At 48.1% G+C, this 27,400-nt stretch overlaps 14 protein-coding genes across 14 annotated transcripts; 8 read left to right on the forward strand and 6 right to left on the reverse strand.

Moving 5' to 3' along the window:
• Positions 1 to 1,426: 1,426 nt before the first annotated feature.
• Positions 1,427 to 5,105, forward strand: N7468_004653 (heavy metal translocating P-type ATPase; the record flags this gene model as incomplete). The annotated part of the gene is made up of 3 exons (XM_058473950.1): positions 1,427 to 1,913; positions 1,976 to 3,077; positions 3,194 to 5,105. 3 exons carry the CDS (start codon positions 1,427 to 1,429, stop codon positions 5,103 to 5,105), a joined length of 3,501 nt encoding a protein of 1,166 aa, XP_058332953.1.
• A 200-nt stretch (positions 5,106 to 5,305) lies between these two features.
• Positions 5,306 to 6,439, reverse strand: N7468_004654 (sodium:calcium antiporter; the record flags this gene model as incomplete). Its single annotated transcript, XM_058473951.1, has 3 exons — positions 5,306 to 5,992; positions 6,084 to 6,215; positions 6,272 to 6,439. 3 exons carry the CDS (start codon positions 6,437 to 6,439, stop codon positions 5,306 to 5,308), a joined length of 987 nt encoding a protein of 328 aa, XP_058332954.1.
• Positions 6,440 to 7,044: 605 nt separating this feature from the next.
• On the forward strand, positions 7,045 to 8,173 carry N7468_004655 (uncharacterized protein; the record flags this gene model as incomplete). The annotated part of the gene is made up of 5 exons (XM_058473952.1): positions 7,045 to 7,248; positions 7,332 to 7,436; positions 7,508 to 7,850; positions 7,906 to 8,085; positions 8,142 to 8,173. The coding sequence occupies 5 exons, from the start codon at positions 7,045 to 7,047 to the stop codon at positions 8,171 to 8,173; spliced, it is 864 nt and encodes a 287-aa protein (XP_058332955.1).
• Positions 8,174 to 9,912: 1,739 nt separating this feature from the next.
• N7468_004656 (arsenate reductase ArsC) lies at positions 9,913 to 10,311 on the reverse strand (the record flags this gene model as incomplete). Its single annotated transcript, XM_058473953.1, has 1 exon — positions 9,913 to 10,311. One exon carries the CDS (start codon positions 10,309 to 10,311, stop codon positions 9,913 to 9,915), a length of 399 nt encoding a protein of 132 aa, XP_058332956.1.
• Positions 10,312 to 11,164: 853 nt separating this feature from the next.
• N7468_004657 (arsenic resistance protein) lies at positions 11,165 to 12,517 on the forward strand (the record flags this gene model as incomplete). The annotated part of the gene is made up of 4 exons (XM_058473954.1): positions 11,165 to 11,459; positions 11,511 to 11,653; positions 11,710 to 11,796; positions 11,861 to 12,517. 4 exons carry the CDS (start codon positions 11,165 to 11,167, stop codon positions 12,515 to 12,517), a joined length of 1,182 nt encoding a protein of 393 aa, XP_058332957.1.
• A 585-nt stretch (positions 12,518 to 13,102) lies between these two features.
• N7468_004658 (uncharacterized protein) lies at positions 13,103 to 13,915 on the reverse strand (the record flags this gene model as incomplete). Its single annotated transcript, XM_058473955.1, has 1 exon — positions 13,103 to 13,915. The coding sequence occupies one exon, from the start codon at positions 13,913 to 13,915 to the stop codon at positions 13,103 to 13,105; it is 813 nt and encodes a 270-aa protein (XP_058332958.1).
• Positions 13,916 to 14,378: 463 nt separating this feature from the next.
• Positions 14,379 to 14,606, reverse strand: N7468_004659 (uncharacterized protein; the record flags this gene model as incomplete). Its single annotated transcript, XM_058473956.1, has 1 exon — positions 14,379 to 14,606. One exon carries the CDS (start codon positions 14,604 to 14,606, stop codon positions 14,379 to 14,381), a length of 228 nt encoding a protein of 75 aa, XP_058332959.1.
• A 240-nt stretch (positions 14,607 to 14,846) lies between these two features.
• On the forward strand, positions 14,847 to 15,257 carry N7468_004660 (LMWPc-domain-containing protein; the record flags this gene model as incomplete). The annotated part of the gene is made up of 1 exon (XM_058473957.1): positions 14,847 to 15,257. One exon carries the CDS (start codon positions 14,847 to 14,849, stop codon positions 15,255 to 15,257), a length of 411 nt encoding a protein of 136 aa, XP_058332960.1.
• Positions 15,258 to 18,487: 3,230 nt separating this feature from the next.
• Positions 18,488 to 19,401, reverse strand: N7468_004661 (NADPH-dependent FMN reductase ArsH; the record flags this gene model as incomplete). The annotated part of the gene is made up of 2 exons (XM_058473958.1): positions 18,488 to 18,904; positions 18,973 to 19,401. The coding sequence occupies 2 exons, from the start codon at positions 19,399 to 19,401 to the stop codon at positions 18,488 to 18,490; spliced, it is 846 nt and encodes a 281-aa protein (XP_058332961.1).
• Positions 19,402 to 19,875: 474 nt separating this feature from the next.
• N7468_004662 (bZIP transcription factor) lies at positions 19,876 to 20,580 on the forward strand (the record flags this gene model as incomplete). Its single annotated transcript, XM_058473959.1, has 1 exon — positions 19,876 to 20,580. One exon carries the CDS (start codon positions 19,876 to 19,878, stop codon positions 20,578 to 20,580), a length of 705 nt encoding a protein of 234 aa, XP_058332962.1.
• A 71-nt stretch (positions 20,581 to 20,651) lies between these two features.
• N7468_004663 (uncharacterized protein) lies at positions 20,652 to 21,014 on the forward strand (the record flags this gene model as incomplete). Its single annotated transcript, XM_058473960.1, has 2 exons — positions 20,652 to 20,715; positions 20,806 to 21,014. The coding sequence occupies 2 exons, from the start codon at positions 20,652 to 20,654 to the stop codon at positions 21,012 to 21,014; spliced, it is 273 nt and encodes a 90-aa protein (XP_058332963.1).
• Positions 21,015 to 21,665: 651 nt separating this feature from the next.
• On the reverse strand, positions 21,666 to 22,130 carry N7468_004664 (uncharacterized protein; the record flags this gene model as incomplete). Its single annotated transcript, XM_058473961.1, has 1 exon — positions 21,666 to 22,130. The coding sequence occupies one exon, from the start codon at positions 22,128 to 22,130 to the stop codon at positions 21,666 to 21,668; it is 465 nt and encodes a 154-aa protein (XP_058332964.1).
• Positions 22,131 to 22,348: 218 nt separating this feature from the next.
• On the forward strand, positions 22,349 to 23,399 carry N7468_004665 (uncharacterized protein; the record flags this gene model as incomplete). Its single annotated transcript, XM_058473962.1, has 2 exons — positions 22,349 to 22,593; positions 22,661 to 23,399. 2 exons carry the CDS (start codon positions 22,349 to 22,351, stop codon positions 23,397 to 23,399), a joined length of 984 nt encoding a protein of 327 aa, XP_058332965.1.
• Positions 23,400 to 24,257: 858 nt separating this feature from the next.
• On the forward strand, positions 24,258 to 26,755 carry N7468_004666 (Cupredoxin; the record flags this gene model as incomplete). Its single annotated transcript, XM_058473963.1, has 10 exons — positions 24,258 to 24,378; positions 24,443 to 24,574; positions 24,637 to 24,692; positions 24,751 to 25,089; positions 25,158 to 25,348; positions 25,425 to 25,640; positions 25,685 to 25,784; positions 25,848 to 26,210; positions 26,269 to 26,460; positions 26,561 to 26,755. 10 exons carry the CDS (start codon positions 24,258 to 24,260, stop codon positions 26,753 to 26,755), a joined length of 1,905 nt encoding a protein of 634 aa, XP_058332966.1.
• Positions 26,756 to 27,400: the final 645 nt, after the last annotated feature.

Genomic DNA, 27,400 nt, shown 5'->3' on the forward strand with positions numbered 1-27,400 from the left:
ATTGCAATTCTGTCATTACCGAAGGTCAGTCTGCTTGAGTACCAGAGAAGACTCCTATGAGAAATTTTAACTCAATTCGTTTAGTTCTCCCTATATGTCCTATTCAAAAGGGCGTACTTTTTAGCAGTTATGACTTTTCGGTGGAATTAGTTACAGAGGGGACTATGTGAAGGGGTTCGCAGATCCTCATCTTAGCTTCATTCTCACTGTTGAGTAATTATATAACTATTTTGAATTTTCGCCAGAACGCTCAGAACGCTATCGCTACTTTGGCCGCTTTGGATGTTATTAGTCTCTTCTCATAGCACTGCGCATAGTAGGATATTAACGATAGCGGAAAGGAATTTCATTTTAAGCCATATTGAAGTTCCCTCTTCCCACAACGGTAGAATTTGCAAGTACACGGCTTTTGGAAAGAAAATCATAAGGTCAGGTATGATGTAGATTTGCGTCTGTCGCACTCGGGGCGTATCTCCCCATCACCAATGTTCCAAGAAATACGCCACCAACGATAGACAAGATGTAGCCAATATTCTCTGTCATGATAAATATCATCCTGCAAGGCCGTTAAAAATAAACACGGTCGCATAGTCGGCGAAGGTACGTACTGTATGTATAAAATTGTCAGGGTCAAGGTAGTCATGGTGGCTTTCAGTATAATAGTTGCCCACGGTCTCTGCGCCCTTGCATGTTGTTCGATAGTGATAATATCCTTTTCCAGCCCATTTGGAGTCAGTACTGATTCCAACTCATTCCTGCCTCCGGAACTATCCTTGTTGAGAAAGAGGACATGTCGTCTGTTGAGTTCGCGTCTGAACGATCGCTCCTCCAGCATAGATCTAGAGGAAACTAGGAACAAAAGAATAACTCCCAAGACAACTAGAAATATGCAAGTCCCAGCGTAGGAGCTAGTTGATGCTGTTGCCCACATTTTGGTTTGGATGCAGCATCCGCTAAGAATTGTTTTTCGTAGTTACAGATAACGTGAAAGCACCTTCTTGCACTGTTGTCAAGGATGAAACCGAATCAGACCAGAAAATCAATTAATAGTCGCGAGGAAGCGGTGTGGACTCTGTAGAAGCTTGGGATATAAAGTGGCTCAAATCTGCTCACGAATCCCGAACCACAGGACAGACGATCGATTTGATTAGTTCACTGACCATCGACCCAAGAACCATGGATGAAAAAGCTTCGTCTCTGTCGGATTCAATTGGCTAATGGATAGAGCGGGGCGGAGCTGACTAGGACCGTGCGCTAGAATGAAACAACCACGAAGGCCCAAAGCAACAGACTACTTAAACCTGCGAAATTCAGAGCGCGACAGAAAAGAAGAAACTTTACTCACTTCTTTGTTCACACTGAAGATTCGACAGGGAGCGGTTACCATCTGAAGTCGCACCGTCGAAAAGCTGGGTCCGGTCCCAGTATGGTTGGATCCGAACCTGGGCCAGATGGCCATTCCCAGAGTCGTACGACGACGTTCCTATTGTCAAACCTTCATTGTGCCTCTTGCGTGTCAAATATTGAAGAGGCTCTTTTCCGGCTTGTTCCAAGGCCTACTTCTGTGGATCCCTCTATTGTCTCTCAGACAGTCACGGTTCGCCACCATCCTTCTCTACCTGAGTCAACACTATCAAGAGCGCTTGGTGATGCTGGGTTTGAGATCTACGATATGGTCCGAGACGCAGAAACTGAATTTATTGCCAGCGATGGCTCCCCCAATGAGAACGCTTTAGTGGAACAAGACGGATGGATTGATCGGGCGGTGGAGATATGGTCGAAGCGCTACAACTTGGTCAACAAGTCCGAAAAGAAAAGAATAGCCAGACACATTGAGCGGTGCGATATTTGTCGCCTAGAGAAAGGGGCAAAATCCGAAAAGAAAATGCGTTCTGCTTCTACCGTGGGGCAAGGTAAGAGCTTCGCAATACAATACATTGGTGGCGATAAACAGGTATAAACTAAAATATCCAAGCAGATGCAACGAACGAATCTTTCGTCGTTGTCGATTCCACTGAATCTCAGAAGGCTGTGAAAGTGATCATATCTATCATGGGTATGACTTGCGGCACCTGCGTCGGCAAGATTTCCGAGGCACTCGAGATGCAATCATGGGTACGGTCCGTGAATGTTACTCTTCTTACAAATAGTGCTGTGGTTACGATTCAGGACAAAAGCCATGTGAAGGAAATCATTCAGAGCATAGAAGACGTGGGATATGAGGCGACAGTGGAACAGATCGATGAGCATCCTACTATACGAGATACCGACCGCGAGCCCCAAACTGTCACTTTACGAGCGTCATATTCTGTGGGTGGAATGACCTGCAGTAGCTGCATTGGCGCTATTAGCGGGGCACTCAAGAACTTCGGCTGGATAAAAAAGGTTGACATAAATCTCCTCTCAAACAGCGCCACGGTCGTATTCGAAGGGAAAGATCATCTGCCTGAGATTGCACGGACTATCGAGGATATTGGTTACGAGGCCACTCTGAATGACGTGAACGAACTTGGCCGCACGCTGTATCGAAATCAGCGGAGAGAGACCTCAATCAACGTCAGTGGAATGTACTGTGATCATTGCCCTCCTCGAATCATTGGGTATCTGAAGCGGTGCGCTGGGGAGGTAGTCGTCGATAAAATGTTGAGTGTGACCGATCCAATACTAAAGATCAGCTATACTCCGAACGCCCCTAGTTTCACTATTCGGCACATACTGGCTTTGATCTCAATGGCAGACCCTAATTTAAAGGCCTCACTTCATCACCCACCAACGTTGGAAGAGCGTTCGCAAAAGATCAATGCTCGCGAACAACGACGCCTTCTACTGCGGACCGGTCTTTCTATCGCTGTTGCTATTCCAACGTTTCTAATTACGATCGTCTTTATGAGCTTGGTACCGTTAGAGAATCATCTTCGGCAATTTTTTATGCAGCCGATGTGGTCTGGTGAAGTTCGGCGTGGGGATTGGGCTTCCTTCCTTATGGCTTGTCCTGTGTACTTCTTTGCTGCTGACATCTTCCATCGTCGTGCATTGAAGGAGATATTTGCGCTATGGAAGCCTGGGAGCACGACCCCGTACTGCAAAGGTTTTACCGTTTCGGAAGCATGAATATGCTTATGTCCTTGGGAACCTCGATTGCGTTCTTCTCATCGATCTCGGAATTAGTCATTGCAGCTACGCATTCGTCAAGTTTCGGCACAGAATCCAACCACACAAGTTATTTTGACTCGGTCGTCTTTCTGACTATGTTCCTCCTCATTGGAAAGCTCATCGAAGCATACAGCAGAGCAAAGACAGGAGATGCGGTGACGATGTTGACAAAGCTTCGACCAACGGAGGCGACACTTGTTGATGAAGGTTCCGGACAGCGAACACGACAAATCAGTGCAGATCTTCTGGAAATTGGTGACGTCGTCAGAGTCCCACAAGGCGGCTCTCCCCCTTGTGACGGACACGTTATCGAGGGCGAGGCATGTTTTGATGAATCCAGTCTCACGGGCGAATCGAGACCAGTGAAGAAGTCGGTTGGTGAGGAGGTCTTTTCAGGGACCATGAACAATGGTGGTCCTATCTCTATCCGAGCCAGTGGTATTTCTGGGGCGTCCATGCTGGATCAAATTGTGGATGTGGTTCGGGAAGGCCAAACTCGACGCGCTCCAGTTGAACGTATTGCGGACCTTCTGACTAGCTATTTTGTGCCATTCGTCACGCTTATCGCTCTCTCTACATGGATCGTGTGGCTGGGTCTTGGCCTTTCTGGCGCACTTCCAAATGATTACCTAGATGTCAACAGCGGAGGATGGCCACTTTGGTCCTTACAATTTGCTATCTCTGTCTTCGTTATAGCTTGCCCTTGCGGCATCGCTCTCGCCGCACCAACCGCCCTTTTTGTTGGTGGTGGCCTGGCCGCTCGAAACGGGATCCTTGTGAAAGGTGGCGGAGAAGCATTCCAGGAAGCCAGTGGACTGGATTGCGTCGTCTTCGACAAAACTGGTACCTTGACACAGGGTGGTGAGCCAGTGATCACAGACTATGAGATCATGCCTGGCGTCGATGAATGTTTGGTTCGAACAATGATCAAAAACCTAGAGGAGAACACCAGCCATCCAATCGCGCAGGCTGTTGTTTCATTTTGCGAGTTGAAAGAGACGACGTCTGTCCAAGTGGAAAAAATGGAAGAGATCGCTGGAAAGGGCATGAAAGGCACATTCTCAGCTGCGAAGCAGACTGTGACGATTATTATCGGAAACGAGGCTCTCATGGCTGATTACAATGTCCACATCCCAAACAACGCTGCGGAAAAACTTGGCTTCTGGAAAGCTCAAGGCAAATCGATCTCGTTGGTTGCCATGAAAGTTGCCGCAGATGACAAAACTTGGCCACCACTTACGGTCTCTGCATCGTGGGACTTGGTGATGACCCTTGCAGTCTCCGATCCTCTCCGCCACGAAGCTCTTGCTACAATTAAGGCACTGAAAAGGAGAGGAATAGACGTCTGGATGATATCCGGAGATAACCTGACAGCAGCAACTGCCGTTGGTACAATGGTTGGGATCCCTGAGGAAAACATAATTGCAAATGTGCTTCCCGGACAGAAAGCGGAGAAAATTCGGTACCTCCAGAGGACGTTAAAGAAAGTCAGCTCTCGGAACGATTCTGGAAGGACGCTTGAATACACAGACAGGAGGGCGACGATCGCCATGGTAGGCGATGGGATAAATGACTCACCGGCATTAACAATGGCAGATGTAGGAGTTGCGATTGGTTCTGGTTCCGACATAGCCATCTCCTCCGCTGATTTCATTCTTGTTTCGTCTCGGTTAGATTCATTGCTGACACTGATTGATCTCAGTCGCATTGTCTTTAAGAGGATCAAGTTCAACTTTGCGTGGGCGTTGGTTTATAATCTCATCGCCTTACCTGTGGCTGCTGGCGTTTTGTATCCAGTGAAAGCCAGCGGAGGTCATATCAGACTTGACCCAGTCTGGGCAAGCCTAGCCATGGCGTTAAGCAGCGTGAGCGTTGTCTGCAGCAGTCTTCTTCTGAGGAGCAGGTTACCAGGGATTGGATTTAGACTGTCGGAAGATCACCAATGCGATTAGAGGCTGAAATTGCAATTTGAAAACTCTTTACACGCTTCAAACCCTCCCAATATTCTACTAATGAGAGGAAAGACATTCTACTATAGTGGTTGGTTAGTTGGTTGGTTGATATCATTTACATCTAGAAGAAGCTATGCAGGTCTCACATTCATACATCGGTTGAAAAAGACGCTGAAGAATACGAAGACAGATTATGCTAATCACCGCCGGTAAACGGTAAACTCCAGGCCCAGGAACACGAGGTAGGCAACCAAGAGCACAACACCTGCACTCCTCCCTAGTCCGAAAAAGATGACAGCACAAAATAAAAGGGAGGACACCCACACTGCCACCAGCTCAAAAAGCACAAAATTATCCGCCTCTTGTACCTGGTACCCAGCCACTGCAACGACACCAACACAGAGCGTCAGCAGGAAAATGTTGCTTCCTGCCGTCGTCGCAGCCATAATGCCGCCGTGGCCGCGGGAACTACTGAGGATTGCAACCAGTTTCTCTGGGAGAGTAGTGGCAAAGGAGATAACGGTCAGACCGAAGACTGTTCCCGAGAGATGCAGGGAGTCGGCGATAGTGACGGCGCTATGGGAGAGGATGTATCCTGACAGAGAAAGCGAGATGAATCCGAGAATGAAATGGAATATGTGGTAGGCAAGGCTTCTACTTCTTCTGCTCCCTTTGTCTGTTGATGACGGCGCATGCTCATTCTCGATGAGAGGAGAGGTCTCGGAGACCGGGGCATGATTGACGAATTCGCCGTCATCGCTATCACTGGATTCCCCATCGCTATCACTGTCCGATAGCTCTGGGGGCGAGGCTACACCCTTGTAGATAGCGTAGATGATAGAGACGATGTAGAGAGCGAAGATGGCAATCAAGACCCCACCGACGATCTGGTTCAATTAATTGAAAAACGCCAGTACCACGAAGAGCGTCGTAACCAGGAACAGCAGGGCTGAGTATATCTTTGCGCTACGGTCAAACTCCAGACCGTGGGGGGTAAAAGAGTAGCCCTAAAGAAAAGGCGCCGAGAATGTTGGAGATAGTCGAGCCCATGACGTTCCCGAGGGCCAGGGGGCTGCGATGCTGCAGGATGGCGGCAACCACCACAGCGAGCTAATGAGGGGATTAGCCAGGATATACATCGGATCGGATTGCACTGAATTGCAGACCTCTTCCCATTCCGCGCCTGCTGTCAAGAGGGCAATGATAGTTTGCGAGATGCCCAGGCGCCGCCCGACAATAACAGTGTGGTGGATGAACTTGTCTGCGCCATAGTCAAGGACAAACACGCCCGCAATCAAAGTGGCAACATTGAAACACAAAGCATCCCAATCCATTGTTGTCTCTGAGCCTATGTCATGTATGTCGGGGGCAAAGGAAAAATAGAAAGGGCTGGGATAAGATGAAAACGTTAATAGGTCTTGAAAGTCAAGCTTTGGCCTGTCCTCGACCGCCTTCCATAAAACCGGTTAGTTCTCAGGAACGTGCCCAGTCGTCGTTAAGTCATATAGAATCCGCACACTCTCAGTGCATACAAGTTGAAGACGAAGAAAGGACCAAAAATTTAACTTTGTTTGCCGCGGGCGAGATTACTGTGGCGGAAGTCTCGCGACCCCTTTTGGTTCCGTTCTGATCCTATTTGATCTGTCTGCTTGGCCTTAGTCATCGATCAGGATAGTGGACCGTGCACGACACTAACCCAAAGCCGTTTTTACAGTGACATGCTAGAAACAAATGTTGACGAATAGAAGTTTTTGATACCATTTTGAGCTTTTGGGTGTCATTTACGGTGACATTCCGAATCATTCGGTGTGAGGGGTACGGAACTTTGCAGAGACCACTTCTCAATTATTTATACCCTCTGTCTGCACACCTAAAGGCCGTGTGGCTGCCTTCCTTTAAATTTTTTTTCCATATAATCGGATCAACACTACCTGTTAGAATGGAACCGAATGAGATTTACGACCTTGTCCAGGCTCGCTATGGCGAGCTAGCTGGGAGATCTTACTCTAGAGAACATACTGCAGCCGAGAGGAGCGTTGCTGAATCATTTGGATACGAGGCGTCGGAGCTAAGCTCCATTCCGGAAGCTGCAAATCTGGGAGTGAGCTGTGGGAATCCACTAGCCCTCGCCAACCTACGTGAGGTGAGTTTAAACAGGACAATGAGACACTCTACTGGTACTCTACTGGTTGTTTTGGATAGAATTAATACCAACTACTTTTGCAGGGAGAGACAGTTGTCGACTTGGGCAGTGGCGGAGGCATTGATGTCCTTTTAGCAGCCCGAAAGGTCGGCCCGAAAGGAAAGGCGATTGGTGTGGACATGACGAAGGTGAGGCACTTCGATCTGCAGATCTCCCATAGTAACATAATCTGGTATCTAATCTGAAGCTTCTTGAATAGAGTATGCTTGACTTGGCACAGAAGAATGCAGAGAAAGCAGGCGCTTCCAATGCATCATTCATTGAAGCCTCCATCACTTCTATCCCTCTACCAAGTTCCACAGTTAACTGCATCATCAGCAACTGCGTGGTGAACCTGGTCCCTAGTGCTGACAAACAGCAAGCCTTCCACGAGATGTTTCGCTTGTTAGTACCCGGTGGTCGTGTCGCTATAAGTGATATTCTCGTTCGGAAAAAGCTCCCTGGGGAAATAGCAAAAGACCTGTCTTTGTATGTTGGATGCATTGCCGGTGCTAGCCAGGTTCAAGAGTATGAGGAATACCTGCGTAAAGCTGGATTTGAAGGTATGTACCATGTTTATTCATCTTGAGTTTGTTCTTGACATGTTGACTACGATAGATACAATGATCGTCGACACTCAGAAGGACCTGAATGTCTATAAAGACATGATTCAGGATCAGAAGAAGGAATCCCAAGAATCACGCTGTCAGTTCAAGACTACGACATGTTGCGAGGTATCGAAGCCAGTGGGCCTGACCACGGGAAGCCTGCTAGAGCGTGACTTCAATGAATGGGCCGGTGAGTTACGTGCTGTTCGGCTTTACCCGTATGAAACTGATATTTGTCATGACAAGGTTCGTTTCAGGTTTATGCAATCAGACCCTAGAAGGCCTATTCCGCATGTTACATACGTCGTTCAATTATCTCCAAGGATCATGGAAGTTACGCAAGGCTTGGGACTAAAACCATCATTGTCTGTAGCAAATTCTTCCTTAGTTGAGAAAAAAAAACTATCTGTCACGGAAAAGTACGATCTTGATCAGAAAATGCAACTTTAGGATAACTCTGTTAAAACAGCCAGAAGGATTTGATTATTGATTCTGCATCCCTCCATGGGGTCTCTCCCAAGCTGGAATCCATGCTGCATCCAACCTGAGATAACCTGTAGGTCCACGTTTCTGGTATTGCATTGAATCACCCATCGATATGCCAGCGAACAAAGCGTCGTATCTTCATCTGTATGACCTAGTACTTCTTCAACTTGACCTCCCCGTTGAGAGCCACTGGCTACGTGGTTGGATCCTTCTGAAGCAGTATCTGAAGGGTTAAAACCAACCTCGATCAGAGGCTGCGATGCATTCAATGCAGGGATTCCCAATTCCATAGTAGTCAAGGAAGAATGCAGCTCATTCGGCGAGCCCAGATTCATGAAGGACCTAGGTAGTGATGCCTCCGTTGGAACGACGAGAGATTCGCTCAAAGACGGCCAGGCAGCCTTTACTTGATTAGTATTGAAATTCTAGGCCAAGGCTGGTGAACCTACAGAGAGTGAAGGAGTGCTTAGGCGATTAAGGCTATGGTCACTAAGTTGGCGCCACAGTGTCAAATGGCTGAGGCCCAAGGAGCCAAGTAAACGTTTCATGGAGTCGTTCTCGGCCCGCAAATGCTGGAGCGTTGATTGATCAGGCAAATTCTGCGAGGAGAGCATTTGCTCGTTTCTTTGACTCGTTTCTCCAGATCACGAACGTATTCTTGCCGCCGTGCTCTTGACCGTCGCTGGTTATTGCGAATGCGTGCGAGATCTTCGCTCTGGAAGAGATATACTGTGTTATAACGAGCACTCTGCATCTGAAAGGTGATTACGGTAGTTCACTCTACCTAATGTAGTCTATTTACTAACCTTAGTTTTGGTTTTAACCCGTGGCATGATACCTGCCGTCACAGCGGGACAAACCAGCGGGAAGTTGCCAGATGATGGAAGGGCAGTCGGCACGAATCGACTTAAACCAGAAATCCGCAAGCCCTGGAGGAATCAAACGGGCGTATAATAGGTATTAATAATGCAAAGAAGCTAGTTTGGTTTATTCGTCTGCGAGAGTCGGATGAGCTGGGATGTCATAGCGTTGGTCATAAGTCGGGGGCAAACAGGTAGTTAACTGAAACCATGTGACATCGCTGACTAATAAATCCACGTAACTCATTACTGCCCTATCATTGAGTGGGTGACCGTGACTTAGGCCAAAGGAATTGCATTTCGCGAATGCTACCATCGTGGCAATAAGCCCGCCACACGACTTGGATGCACAACTGAACTCACAAAGTAATATGGACTTTTTCGAGGATTCATGGCATTGTCTATCGTCTTTGTGTTATGATATACCACTGATCAGCCAAATATATCTATACAATCGTGTTGAATATTTTAGTTAGTCCTAAGAGTTACAAGCACACTTTCGAGATTCTTTTTATTTGAGATAGCCGCTTGCAAATAGGCAGTTGGATCGATCTAATGAACAAAAATCCAAAGTGCCAGAAATGAGACCATCGGCAATCAAGCGTGAAAAAAAGCCAAGTGAATATAGCAAATCTGCGATTTTTGGAGCGCGCGACTGTCGTCGTCAAGGTTCAGACAGAGGGTTGGAGCTCGGCGATAAGAGCCTCGACGCGACGACGGATCTCGTCGCGAATAGGACGTACAGCATCAAGGCCTTGCCCGGCAGGGTCGTTAAGTTGCCAGTCGAGATAGCGCTTGCCAGCAAAGAAGGGGCAGGCGTCCCCACAGCCCATTGTGATAACAATATCACTAGCCTGGACCGCATCGGGGGTCAGAATCTTGGGTTTTTGACTGGTGAGGTCGATACCCTCTTCGAGCATGGCTTCGACGACGACCGAATTGATAGAGTCGACAGGGGCTGATCCGGCAGAGCGCACTTCGATACTGTCACCTGCGAGATGACTAAGGTAGCCGGCCGCCATTTGAGAGCGGCCGGCGTTGTGGACGCAGACAAACAAGACGCTGGGCATATTAACGATGAGATGTCTTTCGGGTGATTGGTTGAGCGGTCGTTGTGGAGTAGTTTGTTTGAATGTGAGGGACGACAGCGGGATATAAAATGCCTTCAAAGATATATCTCTGGAAAATGAGACAAAAAGTGACGTGTCGATGTCTTAATTCTTGTGCCAATAAAGAAAAGACATGGGAGGTATTTCTTGAGTTTTATAAACCATACGTTAGCTTGCAAAGCAGCCTGATTAATAACCCGTCGATCTAGAACATTCTGTCATATAGGGTGACGTGTAATAGTGTTGTCCCATAAATCAGTAGCCTTTGACGAGAGGATTTCCGTTAGCCGTAGTGCAAAAGTCGCATCTACAACAGAGCCTATCACCGGAGTGTAACTACTGTCTAGTCACATGGTATGATAATATTGGTTTCTGAAACTAAATAATTCTAAACCGGTAGCTCCCGACCTTACTCCTTCACGAGGTCGATAGGACGCTGTGGTTGAAGGCAGTTATGACGGACAGATCATTCTTGATATCAATCTGCGTGTCACTTCCGAACTGTGATTGGTTGAAATTTCAGGTGGAAAACGATTTCGTCAGTTACAAATCATAAGCCTAGAGAATTGCCAGTATGTCATGGCCTGCCTACGATTGGTCAAGAGCAACAGACTGTGATTTGTCTGCCGTGATTAGTCGTCAGGATGTGCCACTCCTAACTAGATTAGGACTAGCTTATAAGTCCCGTTTGGAAGGCAAAGCTCTAGTTCCTCTTGTATATTTAAAAGACCACTGCTGGTTATCCCAATTCCTAAGAGTCCCTCACTTAAATTTTCCTTCAATATCTCACACAATAAATCTGTTGATTCCAGAGATGGCTACAACAATCTCTCAGACAGGTCTACCCGCGGAGACTAATCCGCCAATTACGACACTACATGATCAGTCAGCCAGTCCCACGACCCTGGATGTCGAAAAGCAAAGGACGGATGAACCTAAGGAGGCGACGGCGAAGCAATCAGCTTTCAAAAGCCTTGGCTGGTTAGATCGTTTTCTGGCCGTTTGGATCTTCCTTGCCATGGCTATTGGAATCATACTGGGGAATTTTGTGGAAAATACGGGACCCGCCCTTCAGAAGGGGAAATTCGTTGGGGTTTCTATTCCGATCGGTATGTATTTACGAACTCCTAAAAATATAGCCCTCGTCTAACCGTTACAAGCGATCGGTCTCCTGGTTATGATGTATCCTATCCTTTGCAAAGTGCGATACGAAGCTTTACACCACGTCTTCCGAGAGCGAGAGATATGGATTCAGATTGCGTTTAGTATCTTTGTTAACTGGATTATTGCTCCCTTCTTGATGGTAAGACGCAGAAAGCTTCGACTTATCGTGACGCTTGCTGATATTGTTTATTACAGCTGGGACTGGCATGGGCTTTCCTACCGGACGAACCAGAACTTCGGGAGGGCTTGATTCTCGTTGGATTAGCTAGGTGTATCGCTATGGTAAACCACTTTGCTCCATATTGTGCCCGAATTGAACTAATATATCATATATCCTTGCCAATAGGTTCTTATCTGGACCGGTCTCGCTGGCGGTGACAGTGAATACTGTGCTATCCTTGTTGCAGTTAATTCAATGCTGCAGATGGTGCTCTTCGCTCCCTTAGCGATTTTCTTCATCAAGGTTATTGGTCACTCGGCCAGCCAAGTTACACTGTCTTATTCTACGGCTGCCCAAAGTGTGGCAGTTTTCCTTGGTATCCCTCTGGGTGCCGCAATCATTACCCGCATGACCCTTCGGAAGATCGCTGGCCCACGTTGGTACGACCAAGTTTTCCTGAAATGGGCCGGGCCGTGGTCACTCCTTGGGCTTCTCTTCACAATCCTTGTGTTGTTCGCATCTCAGGGTCGCCAGGTGGTACATCAGATTGTATCAGTAATCCGAGTTGCCGCTCCGCTTATCGTTTATTTTATTATTGTCTTCTTCGTCACTCTTCTCGTGACTTACAAGCTCGGGTTTGGTTACAAGTTGGCTGCCACTCAAAGTTTCACCGCTGCTAGCAACAATTTCGAGCTTGCTATTGCTGTCGCTGTTGCGACGTTCGGTGCTAACAGCAATCAAGCGCTTGCCTCCACCGTGGGTCCGTTGATTGAGGTTCCGGTACTACTCGGCCTTGTCTATGTTGTCAAGTTCATAGCTGGGCGAGTTGGTTGGAAGGACTAAAACCCGGGTATTCGTTAAAATCTTGCGAGTTTTTTGCACAATTGTTTCTCTACTGCAGAAGGCTATGTGGAAAGAGGTATGAATATCGGAGGCATAGAGACAGGGATAACTAGGCAATATACTTAATAATCAATACTATGTTAGTTAGTGTTGGTATCACCGTGTACACAGTTAAGTGAACGGTGTTTATGCTCCTTGGCAAAGTTGATTTTTGTGTGTGTACCTAGATATCAGGTCAGGTTCCAAGATACCCCTAATCCCATGCGCCGAAACTTGGCGGTAACAACAAGCAGCTTCGCGCAAGAATGTTACACCAAGCAAGGGATGTTATCTGTTACGCCCAGGTACGAAGAGACAGATGGTCAACCAACGTAGTGGCATTGGACGAAGCAACTAAGCATGAGGAAAGAAGAGGACGCAGGGGAACGCGAGGTCTACTCCGTAAATACAAGCTGGATGCCTGCGATGCTAGGCATCAAATCAGGCATCTACACACACGAATAGACACATTAGCGACTACAGGTGATCTGTTTTCGAGATTGCCTATCATTTGTGGAATATCTCAAGACGACCAGGGTGCTAGAGTTAGAAACTCTGGTCGACAATTTTGAAGCCCTCATACCGATCGACAAGATGTTGGTAGTAGTCAACCAGCACCTGTGGGTCCGGAACAATTTGCCAATTCACCTTGAACAGGAATTCAAGCTCTAGCATTGCTAGTTCTGTCGTACTGATTCCGCCGATTCGAGCATATGTCTTGTTGGTCCAAAATTGATCGCTTAAGCCTTTGCTGGCTACTGTTGCACTAACTATCAGAAATCGGTGGATCGACAGGTTGGAAACCGTGAAAGCAGGATATAATGCGCAAAGCCGGTCAAGATAGTAGACTATGGTGAGAAGAATGGCCGGCGGGAGTTTAGCATGCGTAGTCAACCGCTGAAGGTAGTCGTGCACAGAAATTTGTGGCGGCGAACGAGAGTGAAACCTAGTTTGCTGACCCTGGGGCAGTGACGTCCTGTCGTTGATCTGAACCAGTTCCATAAGCATGCTCGATATAAGCCGCACCAAATCTGATGGCTCGGTCGAATTGTACTGCTCAGGCAGCAACTTGACCTCAGACTTGGAATACCGCGAACGCTCTCCTTGTAAACACCTCATTTTTAAGTACGAAAGATCCGCAAGAGGTCCAGTTGGTGAGTGGATGTCGCCTTGCCATGTGCACTTGTAATTTTCCGAGACCAGGACGGATGTAAATGTGGAGCATGTAGCCAATAAATGGTTCGCAGCAGAGGGCGTTGTCGTAGTAACAGTATTACTCGCTGCACGATAAGAGTATACAGCATCAGGCGGTGATAATGGTAACGATATGCCGGGGCTTATGCTGAAGAAGTTCTTCATACTCTTGTTAAGAGCTGAATGACTCTCGCGAAAGTCTCGAGTTCGAGTCCACTGTGGATTGCTGTTATCATCTGCCAAGGTGCGTGGTATATCCGTGGGTCAGGCCATGTGGGCAATGGACGATGAGTTTTCAAGCATTTCTGTGACCTCGTTACATAAATAAGAGCTTGCGCAGGTTTGGACCTGAAAGGAAAGCCACCCATAGGTCAAATTGACAGGCGGAGGCTTTAGGCAAATATGACTTCCCTAACCCCAGGAGGCCGGAGTCCAGACCACTTAGAAAGATCTTTTCTTAACTAGGGGCCAATTCGGACATACTTGAGATAACGCTGTTGTGACGCCACATTGTCTGGATTGTACTGGCTGCAAAGGCCATCCATTTGCTTAATAAGAACTGGCTTTAACACAGTGGCTAGGCCGCCACCAGTCCTGCCGGCTGGGCTACGAAGGTCCTAGGTAAGTTCTAATGTGTCACAGCTGCATAATGATTGGTTCTCTCAAAAGGGCAACAGATATCATCTGACACGGGGTATCTCGTCAGCTCCGGCCCAGCTCCTTCACCATTGACGTTCCCGTATGCGGGAGTGTGCTCTGGCTGCGCCTGGAACTGTTCTATAGTAAGATCCATCCGCTTTAGAGTGGCGCTAGAGTTGCAAGGTGGTAAAATTTTGGCCCCAGTCCCATTAAACATTATCAATCTGTCTGACTAGGGTCGGTCGTCGGTCTGTTCTCCTACCTCCACGACATAAGTAGAGAACCCCCTGGAAATTCACTCACTCTTGTACTTATAAGCCTTTTGCTGCTATGACCCGATGGTAGCTGCAAACTTACCTCTATTTACCTTCCGAATAAACGTGGCTTATAGACGCCTTCGTTCACGCTTTAATAAGCTTCTTGATGTGACCATCCGGACGATCAACGAAAAAGAGCTATGGCGAATAATCGGAGCGTCCTCTTCGTGTGCACCTATAATGATGGCCGCTTTCAAATGGCTGCTGGATATCTCAATCATCTTGCGGGTGGCCTCATCGAAGTCCGATCCGCCGAACCACCACCTGCCGACTCAATCGACCCTGTCGTTGTGGAAGCTATGCTAGAAGAGGGTATCGACCTAATATTCCGAAAATCGGAAATCGTCACGGCCGATGCCCTGAAAGTTAGCAATGTCGTGATCACAATGGCCTGTGGTGACGCTTATCCCCTTTTCCCTGGCAAGCGCTACCTCGATTGGAAGCTTGACGACCCTGCTGGGCAAGGTCTTGATGCCGTGCGTCCGATTCGCAACGAAATTCGTTGGCGCGTCGAGAATCTCATCATCGCCGAACTTCAACCCTCTGGTTGAGCCTCGTTGGGACAGCCGCATAGGGAAACATAGGGCCTATCTCCCAGATTTGTGTGCGCGAATAAACATCGGCCCGGCAAACTTTGCTCTTCCTGGCAAATGGATATAGGGTAAATACAGAATATTGAGCTTATAAACTTGTCGGCCTTAATATCGCGGTCACCTCATGGTCCCAAAATATGTGACTATCACAAGTCCTAGACGTCCGATTGATATTTATCTGGTAAACTGTCATAGAAATTTTTCTACAGAAAACTCTGTTCGAACGCTGAAAAGCCCTTTCAATCATGAGATGGTTATCTGGCCTCGCGCGACTTACAAAGGTAATTCTTTGTCTACGGCTCCGGTATTGACTTGTGCACACTCCGTCGAGAACACAATAGTAACTTTGAACCATAGTCTGAATGGTACGTAGCAGACTATTATGGACCCTGTAACGAACGCGACGTTGTGGCGAAGACGAAGGACGTGGAGGATACGGGAATAACCCAGGCGTTGCCATTCACAGGTTGTCTGCCTCAGGTGTCTGTTTGGTTGCCTTGGGAAGTTAAGAAGGTTTTGTCATTTGCTGTGTACTCAATCTCTCTCGTTCTGGCTTGCCTTCCTCTCCTTCTTCCCTCTCTCTTCAGTCTTGATACCTTTGTTAGAACGGTACAGTTTGATGCATGAGTCTTTTTCTTGACCTGTAACACGTCATGAGAGATCGTTCTTCGCGTCGCATACCTCCTATAACGGTTTTTGTGGGCCTAACTCGGCTTTAGACAGGTATGAGGGCCTACAAATAATGTTGCTCGGGAGGCACAATCGCTGCAGAGGTGGAGTTAGTGGTTTAGTCCCCGTTTCTAGAGAGGAGGAATTCCATCGGCCCATTGTGTTTATTGCCTGGTGAAATGAAATGGGTCACTGTCAAAAATACAACTACCGTAGTGGCCTCCTATCTGGTAGTGCTTGGTGGCAAGACGTCCTGCGGACACTAAGGTCAAGCAAGGAGGTCCCGGGGGGGGGGGAGGGGGTGCCTGTGAGTGGATTTATGACCGGTGTCAGCTGTTCGCCATCTACAGTATTGCCTTTAACGACCTCCCAAAGTGAGGGAGCGGTAAGTCCGGGGACCTGAGGCTTCTGTAGATTTAGGAAAAACGTCTCTGATGACTATAGCTCGCAGTCATAGGCCTGTGCGGACTTTGGATTCTTCTTGAAGTTGAAAGGTTGGGTAGGGTGACTCTCATTCGGTGCTGTTATAATGGCTACTCTGTCCAATCAGTTTGTCCGCGTGTTAATTTTGTGGTGGACACAGGGCGATTTTATCCAACACATTGCTTAGCGGGTCCTGTATGAACTGCCAATGCCAAAGGGCGGGGGATACAATTTCTAGCCAAGATCTCGGAATGGCGTACTGTAAATATTGTTAGTCTATCAGCGTTTTGACACCAGCGGCATTCCCTATCACAATCGGCTCCTGCTGCCATCACGAAGCCGCGCTCCGGAATATGCGAGATTGTGCAGGAGACACGTGTGACATCCTAGAAGCCACGTGACAGTGGTGAGACGGCGATGACTAACTGAGGGATGGTGATTGGGCTCAACAAGGTGCGGATGACGATTGAGGGGCAGTCCCTACTTATCTTGACGGCATCTGCTCTAGACGCTTTTCATCCCCCATAACCATCCCCCTTTCTACCCTAGTCGCCTTTTCAGCTCTCTCAAAGAAATATTTGAGGCAATGGGAGCAGGAAATTCTCGGAAAGTCAGCGAGGCTTGCACATCATATGGCCCGCTCTGCGAAAACGAGCGACGCCCTCGGCCTCGGCGCGTGTCGTACATTCAGCGCCTGGAGCACACAGTTGCTGTCATTGGAAAGACACAATACCCACAAAACGCAGGTCTTCCAAGAAGGGAGGAGTAAAATGACGAGGGAGAATTCTCTCTTGCGGTCACTGTTGATCCTCCGTGGGCTCACGGAGACAGAAATCGAAGGGTACTTGAGATCGCAAAGACAACCAACAAACTCTTCATCGCAAGGTCAATTGAAAGTCACGCCAGTAGCCGCAAAATCGCGCCCGCCGACGTCCCAACGTCACGCTCTTGTCGATGGCCATTATTTGCCGATGCGCTCTTCCAAGATGGAACCCGGCAGTCCTGAAATGATATCTTCCGTATCAAACCCAGTTTCTGACAGAACTGCTGTCTCTCCAAAGCCTCAGGACAGAATGCAGAGCAATCGGAGGAACCAGGGTTGCCCCCATGGCCATTCCTGAAACGCATTAAGTAGGTAACAAGCAGGAGTGGGCCTGCAACCGATGTTATTATGCGAGGTTTCATATGTACTTAACTAGCGACTCGAACCGGATATGGCCTTGGATTCGCTTTGCACAGTAGACGAGAGTTCGAGATGGGCATGTACTCGGTCCTCGCGTCTTTGTACGGTCGTCAGTCGAAACCAAATATTAATCAATTGTCCTTGGATATCCTAGATACTAGTCTCTACACCACTCCCTCAATCCGGCACTATCCTCTACATATTGGATGGGTCAATAGCGGGCTCTAATTCGGCACACTGGAAGGGGGCCGTAAACCACCTGATCCGAAAGGGACATCAGGCGTCCTCCGTATAAATAGAAACTCGTCTTCCTGGTGCGCGTGCATCATACTTTCTCCTTCCTATAATTTTAATTATCAGAGCCACATACTTGGTGAGGCAGCCAACTCTACTATCTCGGTCTTTCCTTACGGTTCTCGCTCTTTTCGCGAATGGGTTCTTTTCCTATTTATAGACGTAAGGCGCGGTATGTTCTGCCTGGGGATCAGTGAAGTGAAGCCATGCTGGATACTTCTAACGTAGAAGTCTGTCGGTGTCACTGGCGGGCGTTGGTTGGCCCAATTATTAGTCACCAACGAGATTGGGTGGAAGGTACTCCGTATATACTAACTGCGTAGTCATGAGCCACTCCTTCCGGACAATCCAGAAGCCATTCCGTATCTGTAACAACCAATCATGTCATAAGAGTGACACAGGTTCGATGCCTTATAGGACCAACGCAAATACCGGTAGTCCTGCCATACTCATAACTTCCTCTCAACCGGAAGAATGCGTGTACAGGCCTTTTTGTGCAATTTCACCCCTCTCGGTCATTTTGGATGACCCTCATAAATTATGTCTCATTAAGTGTGCTTGGCACGCAACTTACCCCGGGGGAATTCAGCGATTTCTCGACGTCTGATTATGATAGTCTCTATGTACATGTCTCAATACTGGCTGCACGAAGGTGCGCCTTTTCTTCTTTCAGTCTTTTCTCTTCCCTTTCACTGAAACGGTCGGCAAATAGCCCTATATGAGGCCGCATCAGAATAGTGTATTTTACAAATTCCTCCATGCAGTCTACTAGCCGATCTCGATTGCCGCTAGAGACAAGTCTTTGATCCCCAGGCTGACCTTCGTCGGGAAAATGAGTGTATGCCTTGGGAATTGATGATTGGTTCGGAATTGTGAACATGCGCATCCATCGACCGAGAATCCGCAATGAGTTGACCGCATTAAAGGATTGTGATCCACCGCAAACTTGGGCAATAGCAAGTGTCCGGCCTTGAGTCGGACGAACGCTCCCGGTGCTTAGGGGAATCCAATCAATTTGGTTCTTGAATACCGCCGTCTAGCGTCGGCAGAAATTGACAAAAGGTGAGTATATATGTTAACCGCTAACCTGTTGGTGAAACTAACCAGATTGCCATGTTGCTCAGGTGAAACCCAGATATGCCCATCACTCCACCGACTGAGTTCTCGAAGCTCCTGTACTTTCGGATGGCCATGGTCGCTATCGTTCTTTACGGGGAGGCCTTCAGGGTCGAAAACGCGCACATCGCAACCAAGCCGGAAAAGGATTCGAGAGGCTTCATAGGCCACAAGCCGGGAATATGATCTTCTTCGAAGGCTGCCATAGAGTACCAGAACCTTTAACCTGTCGTTCGTTTTTCGGAGATTCTCCTCGGCCATTTCAATCGTAGTAGTTAATTCTAGTTCGTTGATCCAGTCCTCAGCTGTATCGTCGCTGAGAACGAACGGTCGATACTTTTTGCGAATCTCAGGGTCGTCTTCATGGGACAATAAGGCCAAAGACCGGTAGGTAGGTTTTCCCGAATCGCGAAGCATAGCTGTGGTTTCGAGTGCGCTTGGCGGTATTTGTTGAGGGATAGTGCAGAACAGATTCGAGCATTGGAGGCGCCTTTGATATAGTCCAGACCTGATTGCCAGTCTCAAGGTTGGGGCAAATACATGTGCAAGGTACAATGGCATTAATAAATAGACAGAGAAGCTGTGATAGTACAAAAAGGAGAACACCATGAGCAAAGGAACAGACCACATATTTTTGGATAAGAAAAATCTGAGTATGTCATTCGTGGATCATGATTGGATGATATAAACCAGCTCAGCCAAGCTTGGGCGCATTGATTAGTAACGACGCTACTGCATCATCGTGTCTCAGGCGCCCAGCTTCCTACCAAACTGAATCGTGTATCGAGTTGATGAAACTTCCGAATTCCGCAAGTAACCAGGCAGATTCTATTGTTCGGTGTACCAGTGCATAATTACTCGCAAAATATAAAATCCGGAGGGTCCCGAAATATGAATAAGGGTGATGCCACTTCTTCTGCTCGAATTCGGGAAAACCAACGGCGCTCTCGCGCGAGGCGAAAAGAATACGTTCAGCATCTCGAGCAAAAGTTACGATCGTACGAAACGCTTGGAGTAACGGCAACAAAAGAAGTCCAAGAAGCGGGAAGAAAGGTCGCCGCTGAGAATATGCTGCTCCGATCACTGCTGATGCTCCACGGTGTCACGGGGGAAGAGATCGAGGAGTACTTGGAGTCAAGAAGACAAACAACATGTGCAATACCACCCCGATCCTCGCGAACCATCTCTGCAAAATCAACAAGCGTACAACGGACGACAATTCCACCTGGTCCTCCATTGGATTGCCATCTTTCATCCGCAAAGCCCTCAGTTCCGTTGCCGAACCAAGAGCGACATGAGAAAGAGAGTTTTAGGCGCGCTTTTAATTTGCCAAGTCCGCACCCAGAACTTCCCACGGAGGATATTGCACGGAAAGCAAGCCAAGCACCAGCACCCAGGCCTGTCACACATGATCGCGTCTCGGAAAAGCAGCTGTTTGATGGCCAGTCCACATCATGCGAGACTGCGGCCAGAATAATCACAGGCTTGCGAGAGTACTCGGACGTTAGGGAGATACGATCTGAGCTTGGGTGTACTTCGGAACAGAATTGCATGATCAAAAATATGTCAATTTTCGAGCAGCTGGACAAGGAATAGATTTCAACCTTCACCTACTACTTACTACAGTACCGTCAAGTTGAAATGAAAATTCCAAAGGGAACTGCGGAATGGCCAAGTCTATCCATGTATGGCTTGTGGAGGAATCCGTTTTCGAATATGACAGCGGACCGGGTGAGTTGTGCGGCAGCCATTGTGAGTAGTTACCAGCCCAGAAGGTATGTGTGTGGACAGCGAGCATGAGAAACTTTTTATTACGCATAGGTCCGTTGACGGGCCGAGTGAGTGTAGATGCTCCAAATACCCAAAGAAGGGATGTCAATAGTGGAACACGAAAGGACCATGATTATCGTCAAAGATTTGCGGCAAAACCAGCCATATTACGTGTTGCGCCCGTAACTTGTCTTTCAGATGATCCCGGCGAGAGAGCATCCAAGGTAGCCATCGAAAATACAAAATATGCCGGCAAGTAATTCCCTGCAGCATGTTTCAAGTCCTGCGAGTCGCAGCAAAATGAGGTTGACACTACGTTTAGTCATCTCCCTGGAAGCCAATCATCGACCCGATGTAGAGAGCCTCGCATATAGGAAGGCCACAGAGCCTACTTTCTTTGTACCTCCAAGCAGCTCTCCCCGTACTCTCAGTACTCACAATGTCAAAGTCATTGATCGGGAAAACACACCCATGTAACACCAGTACGTCTTGGCGACATGGCGGGTTTGACAATTGAATGAGGAAAGAGGCTTGATAAGCTCTTATGTTTGTGCTCATTCCAAGAAGGATGGAAGTTGTTCTTTGATCACGGCGGTCTTATTTCTGCTCCCTCAGCTAGGAAAAGGAAACAGAGAGCTTCAAAGAGGAGCCTAGAGCCATTGTCACTACGGCCAATTCGTTTCATACGGACCTTACTTGGCCCAATCGCCTCTCTATCATTCCCTAATGTTTACTCTTGACCGCCATTGGATTCCTAGTTGCCGTATAGATTTTTAAGTAGACAAACGGTATTCAAGTGGTATTTCATTGCTTAGCTAGGGAGATATTGAAAGACGACCATACAGTCAATTGAGACATTCAGGATTGCAACCGAATATAAGAAAAAAATGACAAGAACCCAATTCCACAAATCACCGAGCTCGTAATCGCATTGACCGACGGGGAGTAAGTTGAATGTTGGATGCTTTCGATTCATCTGGTCGTCTTTTTCCTCTTCGCTTCCTTATAGGCTGCTCTTCAGAGCACCCGCGTTTTCGGGACGGGGGCATCGCATGCTTTGGTGAAGATCCCAGCTGAGGACCAGGTTCTAGATTTGCCGCCTTTGCTGCTCCCCTGGTCACTCGCCGTGTAGAGATCTCCGGCATGTTTGAATCGGTGCTCGTCGCCGGATGTCCATCAGACGAGGCGGCAATTTCAATGCTTAGCGGGCACGTTGAAGGCTCCACCACAGTGATAGGGCTGGGCTCCATCAATCGAGGGTCAATATTTGCCATGTCAAAATCGAGAGAGGAGGCGGGTGTTTCGGTGCCTTGCCGAGTCTCTGACTCCGTAGAGGCGTCTTTGGATAGACCATCGCTAGGGCTAAACTGTGGCATTTGCCGTGTAGCTGAGAAGTGCAGCGATACAGCTAAATTCGAAATCGGCTTCCATCTTTTTCACAGAGAAACTATCTCGGCCCTCGCTACTAGTCCAGTTATGGATCCAATTCTACTACTTTTAGATCTGATGTGGGGCTCAAGGGCAATTTCTGCAGTTTCAATTGGATTAGCTTGCGTTGACCCCACCTTCTAGATTAAACGTATCTGTGCAAACGATGGAAGCCGATTTTGAATATTGCTGTACGCCGCTCGAACCGCTGGACCATGGACTTCGCACTCAGAGTCTCTTTGCGCGGTGCATCATCTCCTCCGCCAAGACTTTCGGGCACATTATTAGCGCCTGTCTCTACTGGGTCTGTATCTTCATCTGGTTAGGCTTCGGTTCACACTGTAGCTGGTCGAGCCGGTGGCAATTATACATGAATGACGCGACGTCGGCGCTAATGGTGCTGGTCTTTGCGTTCTTGGCCTGCTTGCGGGAATGCTATGCGGATTATACCAATACCTGCCTGAGACGCTATCTTCAGACTCGATGCCACTCTTGAGAAAAAGCTTCGTCGCCTTAGCCAGGATGACCTGACCAACCAGACGGAGGTTATCTCGCCTCCGAAGGAGAACTTCTTGCAGGTGGCAATCTTTTATTATGCCGACATCATCGGTACTCTGGTCGGCATCGTCTTCCTGGTGCTGGTGATCATCACCTGGGTAGCCGTCGGACCTGTCTTTCATTTTAATAATAACTGGTGGCTGCTCATCGGCACATATGCAGGGCTGGTTGGTCTGTTCGACAGTTTTGTCCTCCGCAACATCCAAGGCAAGGTGCACCAGTACATCAGCAGTCAGACTCAGTTCGTGGAGAAGGGAGACGTGGGCCTCTTCACTGGACTGTCTATGGCCATCCCTTCAGCTAGCAGAGCCAAGCGCCCGTCTCTAAGCCAACGCGTGTCCCGACGGATGGATGCTGTCAGCTCCCATCTCTTCATGGTTATCGCCGGCTTCCTCCTCACGATTGGCTGCCTGGTCGCCTCAAGCGCAATGAAGTGGAGTCTCACCGGACAGTTAATTTCAAATGTACCTCCCAGCATTATCGAGACATTCTTCATGCTCATTCTCATCTCCGGCCAGAATGATGCGGAGGCAAGCGCCCGGATCGACTTGACCAACATCTACTACCGGCGTCAGCGACTCCTGTCTTTCACGCAGCATGCAAGTGAGTTCTGTGAAGATCAAGAGCTCTCCAACGACGCTGCAGTAACTGCACAGTAAATCCCCTCAGTCACGGGGTGGTACAGTATTTGTGGCCGCCGTTTGATTCAACATACAAAGTGGACATTTCAATGTTATGTAACTACAATGTCGTTCAATCGACATGTTACTTCAGGGACGGATGAATGCATTCGTTGGATTCTTTTATCTTATTGGTTGTTTTATCTAGCTATTTTAACATTATGTTCTTTTCTGTATTAAGTTGCCCGTGTTATTGTCATTTCAAGTTCAAGGATTTGTCCTTTGCAATTAAACCATCATACAAAACCAGAACGAGCGAGTGAACGCAGCATAATTTCACGGCCAGCTCGTGCACGGTACGCGCAAAGTAGAATCCCCTGCGCCCATTCCTCGTTTCAGGGCAGTGCGCTGAGACTTTGGTGGAGGCGATCGGCGATTTTGTTCCTTTCTCTCACATCGTTCGTTTCAAGCAAATGGGCGTTCAAAGAGACAAGAGCTGTGAGTCGACGAGACGACTCTTTTTTGAGGGTGTTTTATCCGCAGGAAATTTTGCTCTCTAAATGGCACAAATCGCTCAGTGCCACGTAAGAACAGCCGCATGCGCGACACAAGGGGACAATGGAGATTCAGATGTAAGTGGACAATTCTATAGATAGTTATTCGGGGTCAGGGACAGGCTAAGGAAGCGGATGCGCGAATTGTGCGTAGACGCCCCACCAAAATAAACCATTATTGACGAATAACGGCACTCCCGCAGAACGCGCTAAATGAGGCATGGTTTTTCTTGGCGCTGTGGCGGGTCGACTACCTGAAAGCATGCCCCCGTGTATTATATTTTGATATTCGTCCAGATACAAAGTACAAACATCAAATATCTTTCTATCCTCAGCTTGCGCCATGCTATCGATCCCAACCGTTGTTCGATTGACGACCCTCCTCCTGGTGGGAGGGCCTCAATTATGCAATGCGGTTCTTCGCCAGTACAATTTCACTATTCATAGTGGGAGAAACGCTCCTGGTAATCCCTTGCTTCGTACCTAGATTCGACAGAGTCGATTCTATCTAATGCCTGTGGTCCCTAGATGGAGTTTCTCGGCCGGTTTATCTCATCAACGGGCAGCAGCCTGGTCCTCTCATCGAGGTTGAGGAGGGCGATGAGCTTGAAGTGTTTGTGACGAACAACTTGCCGGTGGAAAATACCATCCATTGGCATGGTGAGTTTGCCACGGATGTGGGGAGTAGCGAGGCAATATTGCTGACATCCCTCTTTTACCAGGTCTTCTCCAACACGGGACACCCGAGATGGACGGTCCCCCGGGGTCACGCAGGTTGGTCTTCACATTCCCCTCCGAATGGGGGACGTTGAATGGGGGACGTTGACATGTTCCAGTATCCAATTCCTCCGGGCGGCAATTTCACATACCGATTTTCCGTGGGAGACCAATACGGCTTCTACTGGTACCATTCACACTTTCGGGCATACTACGATGACGCTATCCGCGGACCGCTCCTTATCCACCCGGCCACCAATCGTTCTCGGCCGTTTGAGAAATTGGCCGGGGATAATAGCGCAGATTTGGCAAATATTCTACAAGCTGAAAATAGCGCAACGAACATCCTCCTGAATGACTGGACCCATGAGACGTCCGACACTATATACCGTCGGTACATTGAGACTGGCGCATTCCCGTTCTGTGTTGACAGCCTCATTGCGAACGGCCAAGGGAGAGTGACTTGTCTTCCAGAATACATGCTTCAAGCTGGAACTGGGTTGGGGCTAGGCTCTGATGGAAACAGCTCCATGAGTACGACGAGCTCGACCGACATGCCGACCTCCAGCTCCATGGATATGGGAAGTATGATGGCACGAGACATGTCAATGCCGACCTCTACGTCGTCCCCAATGACCTCGGAGACCACGATGGTCTCAATGCCTCCCTCAAGTGCAATGTCTTTCATGTCAGATGTGCCTCTTACTCCTCGCGGCTGTACTCCAGTGATGAATTTCCGTCCTGGATTCAATGCCAGCAGCCTCCCATTAGACATTTGCACTAACACAACTAGCCCACTGTTGACAATCCCTACCAATACCACCCAAAGTTGGCTGGCTCTCAATCTTGTCAATTCAGGGTCCATCAGTGATCTCAGTGTATCGTTGGATGCGCATTCTCTTTGGGTCTTTGCTGCAGATGGACTTTATGTTACACCCCAGGAAGTTCAGGTGACTTATGCTGTCGATGCCATATTCCACGTGACACTGCTGACGAAAGGATGGCTCAGGTCCTCCACATATCACTCGGTCAACGCTATTCAGTAATGATTAGGCTTGATCAAAAGCCGGGAGACTACTATCTCCGATTTGCTTCGTATCCGACCGGTGATATGCAACAAGTCATCGAAGGCCAAGCCATCGTGTCGTACAGCGTGAGCTTTGACATCCCGTCAGGCTGCCATAAACCATCTGATCTAACATGGTGGAGTATTTAGGGACAAAATATGACGACTACGGCTATGACCATGGCACCGCCGATTAAGGAAGATCCGATGTCTACATGGATGTTTCTTAACGGTTCAGCAATGGCCAACGCAACGGCGCTCGATGCGACTTCACTTGAACCCTTTATAAGCATTGCACCACCTATAGGAGCGGCGGATGTGACCAAACATTTTACCATCAATGAGACGGGTATTGTCACATGGGTGATGGACGGGAATCCATATACGGAACCAACAGTGCCGATTCTCTACGGCAACACCTCCGATGGATGGCTAGCCAACACTACGATACAGTTGCCCATCAATTCGACAATCGATATCATCTTGAAGATAGCCCACGATTCCATGGACATGGTGAGACTATGTCCGATGTTACATTATGTGCTCATGACACTGAGTATCATGTGAACAGATGGGCCATCCGATACATTTGCATGGCCACAAGTTTTGGATCTTGGGCTCTGGCACTGGAGATTTCTCTTATGCATCGGTGCTCGACGTACCCCAGGGTGTGCTCAACCTTCATAACCCAGTGTATCGTGATACGGCAGATATTCCTGCATCCGGATGGCTTGCGATCAGATTCGTCACCGATAATCCCGGAGTTTGGCTTATGCATTGCCACATGCAATGGCATCTAATGGTTGTGTTCCAAGATCCTAACTCTCATTGATAGCGTTATAGTAAAGCTGACTTGTACACAGAGCGGCTTCGCGTTGGTCTTTGTTGAAGGTGCCAACGAAATACAGGGAGTAGTTAAGGCGACGAACTCGACGAACACACCAGCTTTACCTAGTAGCACGACGAGGAACACCGGTATATCACGGTACAATCCGGCTAATCTCCAATACTTCATCCTTTTGATCACAGCTTGGACGGTGCTCATGACAAACTGTTGACAACAAAGATCATCGGCCTCGCGTTTTTATCAAGTAAAGGTGGTTCACAGTGGCGGCATCTCTTTTCACTTTCTTGTGCTAGGTCTTGTATCTGGAGTCGACAATAGCTGTTCTTAGTATGATTGCATTATAATGAGGAAAGGGATTAATTTAAAGTGACTTCCCTTTGGTATCATTGTGTCGCGCAAGTCTGAACATACGTGACTTAGCACTATGCCTGTTTACTCCTACCCTTGGAACACCAAGTGCGTTGAAGTTGGATGACAATTTCACATTCCTTTTGTTGACCAAAAATCTGTTAAACCTCTTCATCAACGGTGATCGAATTTTGTCTCTGTACTAATTTTATCGATTTCATTACGGTCAATATCAGCCTATTTTCACTGGGTTTAGAAAAGGCATTACACTGAATCAAAGTCCTGATCTTGACTAGAGTTTCAAACACAACCTGATTCTCTGCAAAACGCATTGTGTAGCTCGAGCCGCAGAGTCGACCCTTTATCAACAATGAATTACTCACAGTGGATAGGTAGTCCCTGGTTGGCCGCGTTACACGTCGTTAACTGGTTACTGCGAGTAGAGTTGTCTGGGATTATACTGTACTTGCCTAGTTCCACTGCGGATGACAAGAGTACCTCGTAACCG

This window comes from Penicillium chermesinum, assembly GCF_028974085.1.
Source record: "Penicillium chermesinum strain IBT 19713 chromosome Unknown utg000003l:1.0-5111272.0:1.0-5115320.0, whole genome shotgun sequence".
Lineage (NCBI taxonomy): Eukaryota > Fungi > Ascomycota > Eurotiomycetes > Eurotiales > Aspergillaceae > Penicillium > Penicillium chermesinum.